At 55.6% G+C, this 3,142-nt stretch overlaps 1 protein-coding gene across 1 annotated transcript; it reads right to left on the bottom strand.

The window, feature by feature from the left end:
• Positions 1–1,542: 1,542 nt before the first annotated feature.
• Positions 1,543–2,262, bottom strand: ISF_09751 (hypothetical protein; the record flags this gene model as incomplete). The annotated part of the gene is made up of 1 exon (XM_018853352.1): positions 1,543–2,262. The coding sequence occupies one exon, from the start codon at positions 2,260–2,262 to the stop codon at positions 1,543–1,545; it is 720 nt and encodes a 239-aa protein (XP_018699474.1).
• Between the last annotated feature and the right edge of the window lie 880 nt (positions 2,263–3,142).

The following is a 3,142-nucleotide window of genomic DNA, read 5'->3' as shown; positions in this document are numbered from 1 at the left end:
GGCCATGCATGGCTCGTCGTGCCTGACTGATGGTCACTTTCCGCTTGGCCGCTTGGCCGCTTGTCCACTTGGGCCGCTTGTCCGCTTGTCCAATTGTCCATTTTTTTTTTTGTGTATTTCACCGTTACTGGGCGGTTTTCCCACCAACAACTTCTTGACCCGCTGGTTGCCGGCAAGCGGCCTTCTGGCTCTCCTATGTCTCACAAGTGTGTAGCGTTTTGCCTGTTTTTCGGTTGCCTTATTTTGTCTTGGCTCTGGTCTATGACTCCGCAGCTATTTTTAACGTGCTAGCTGCCCAGCGGGGGCCGACCCTCCTTTCCGGTCGTCGTTCCGGCCCTCCGTTTCCTAGCGGGCAAGCCACTTCCTGCCTAACAACCTGAGTCCAGCGGGCCACGCGAAAAGGCTCAGATGAGCTAGATCATTTTGGCAAGATTTCTGTTCAAGTGGTTCGGGGCGCCACCAATTCGCCCTGCGCTGGCGGCTCTCGCTCGTCCTTTGTTGTACTGGTGAATCTGTTTTTCTACTTTTCTCGCCACCATTGCTGCACCTTTACGCTTGCTCTCCTCGCCGTCCACTGTCTTCTTACGACCCTGCTGTCTCCCTTCGTCGGATGATGGCGGCTTTTGGCTTGTCTGTTGCCTTGCTCTGTCCGACTTTCCTTGCTCTGTTCCATGACGCGCAGATCCCATCCACCGATGATCAACCTGGCCCGCGGCTTCCTACTCGTCCAATATTGAACCACCCAGTAGCCTGCCTACGGTGGAGACAAGTAGTGCGGTCCGCCCTCCTTTGTTTTTCACGGTTTACCCGCTTGTCCTTCTCTTTCCTGGGTGAGTACTGTCAGTCCCACTTGCCACCCACCTCCCCAGCGCAAGTGCTGCCTAGACGGCGCAGTTGCCATTGTCTGCGTGGCAAAACGCCGAGCAGGCCGAAGAGCACTTTCCGACGTGAAAGAAGGCTTGCATTAGAAAGAGGCCCTAACTGCGCACGGAACATCGAAGAAGAGAAAACAAGAGTTTGCCAAAATTATCTATAGTTCGCCGTTGGCCCTCACGGCTTGCCGTAAAAACCGTTACGGGTGTCGCTAGCGCTTTTAGTTAATTTTAGTTACCTGGCGGGGTAAATCAGACCCACTATTTCTGCATCTCTAGGCAGCCAAAATACTCCCCACTAAAATTATTATGTTAAAAACCCGCGTCACCCATATTTTTGGTTTGGTACGAGTTACGGATGCCTAGGGTGCGTAGCGGGCAGCTACCCTACAACAGACAGTCCGAACCTCACGAATAGGTGCTCAATCCGACAGAATATATGAATTTATCAGATGATATATTCATAAAATGAGATCTTGATGAGTCTTCTATGTTCCTATGTTGTGCACGTCCGCCTTCCGCCACGGTGATGTCTCCTGCTCTGGTCCAGCTCGCTGACAACGCCACCAACGTTGAACAAAGGTACAGTCCAACAGACATCTATTACTGCTACATGTCCAGCGTGCCCTGCATGTCCTGCATGTCCTGCATGTCCCTGCATACCCCCAAATCACCACCCATTTAGATGCACATATGGTCCCTCACGTAATCCTGTTGGGTATGTAGTAATAGATCTGTCGCTGCGAATTGACCCTGCAATCGCTTCAATAGGGCGATTTCTCGCGTGGCGGCGTCCCTGCCTCCGGTCGGGCGAAAGTGGCGACGTGTCGGACTCCGCGTTGAGATGCGGCGCCACTAGCGGCCCACTGGCGCGTCGGAGCGGCGGGGGCACCCGGGTCGTTCGCCTTCCACGGCGTCTGCAGTAGCACGACCGGTCATGGTGCAGTGCGGCGCGTTGGCTTGTCTCGGCCTCGGACTCACGTGCGAGTCGCCGAAGGTTGTATGCAATCATCTCGAGACGGGCCATTGCGTCGCAATTGGGTAAGTAGGCGCGTTTGGGTCTGTCGTCGCCTCCGTCACCGTCTCCGCCACTGTCTCCGCCACTGTCTCCGCCACTGTCTCCGCCACTGTCTCCGTCGCCTGCTTCCTCGTTCTCGTCCGTGCTTTCATTCTCGTAGTCGTCGTCCTCCGCGGCCTCACCCTCATCGCCGCTTTCCATTTCCCAATCGGGCGCGATGAAGTCGGCGAGACTCCCCGTGCTGTCGCTGTCCACGCTTCTCGATTCATCATCATCCATGGAGTCCTCCTCATGCTGACTCCCGCCGTCGCTATCGGCCTCGCTATCGTCTCTCTCATCGCCCCGCAAGCCCGCTACTACTACGTCGGACATGCTATCCGTGCTGCTACTTTGTGCACTGCTCGAGTCGTCGTCTGCTGCTCAGTGAGCCACTGCACGGGCGTCGGGTGGTAGAACGTACTCACCGGTGTCGCTACCTATACTAGCTGTAACAAGGCATGCTTCGGATGCACCGCCATAGTGCGTTCGCTCTCCCATTGCTTGTGCTTCTGCTCCTCAGTTGGTGCCGGTTTCGTTACATGACACAGAGGGCAGAAGATGTTGATTAAATGCACGATGCTGTCGGTGTAGACGGCACACGCTTGCCTGTCGATGGCGGGCCAATGCAGCGACAGCAGGTTTCGGAGTCGAGTGTGCGTGGCCGCGGCATATTTTGGGCATTGGCGAGCCATCTGCGCTCGGCCAGATCAGCCCATAAGCACCAGCGCAGCGACAGTGGCCATGCACAAAACATGAGGGACCGTTTTGGCGATACAACAATGGCGGCTTATGGATCCATTGACTTGTGCTATGGACAGATGTCTGCCTTTGGGCATGCCACCACCACACAAGCCATTCTATCGGATTGAAGTGCGCCCAGTACTGGCCTACCATGGGAGGCTGCGTCCCATGATGCCGCTTGATGCGTCCGCATGCGAACGCACAGCGGTCTCTTCATAAACAGCCGCTTGCCTCCGACGGCCCACATCAGAGAGTGAAGACGGTATGCGGAACGCTGCGGCACAGCGCAGCAGATACCCATGTACGTTTACAGAGACATGAAAAACAGCGAATGCACAAAAGACAGCAAGATGGCCCAGGCTACGAAAAACGATGCGGAAACGATTGCCAGACACCTTGCCGAATCGCTGGACGGGACTCTTACCTTGGAACCGCAGGAAATGAAGCAACTACGGCGTGAGTGGAACGCAGC

Source organism: Cordyceps fumosorosea (assembly GCF_001636725.1).
Source record: "Cordyceps fumosorosea ARSEF 2679 chromosome Unknown scaffold_68, whole genome shotgun sequence".
NCBI classification, from domain to species: Eukaryota; Fungi; Ascomycota; class Sordariomycetes; order Hypocreales; family Cordycipitaceae; genus Cordyceps; species Cordyceps fumosorosea.
This window is presented reverse-complemented; position numbering and strand designations above follow the sequence as displayed.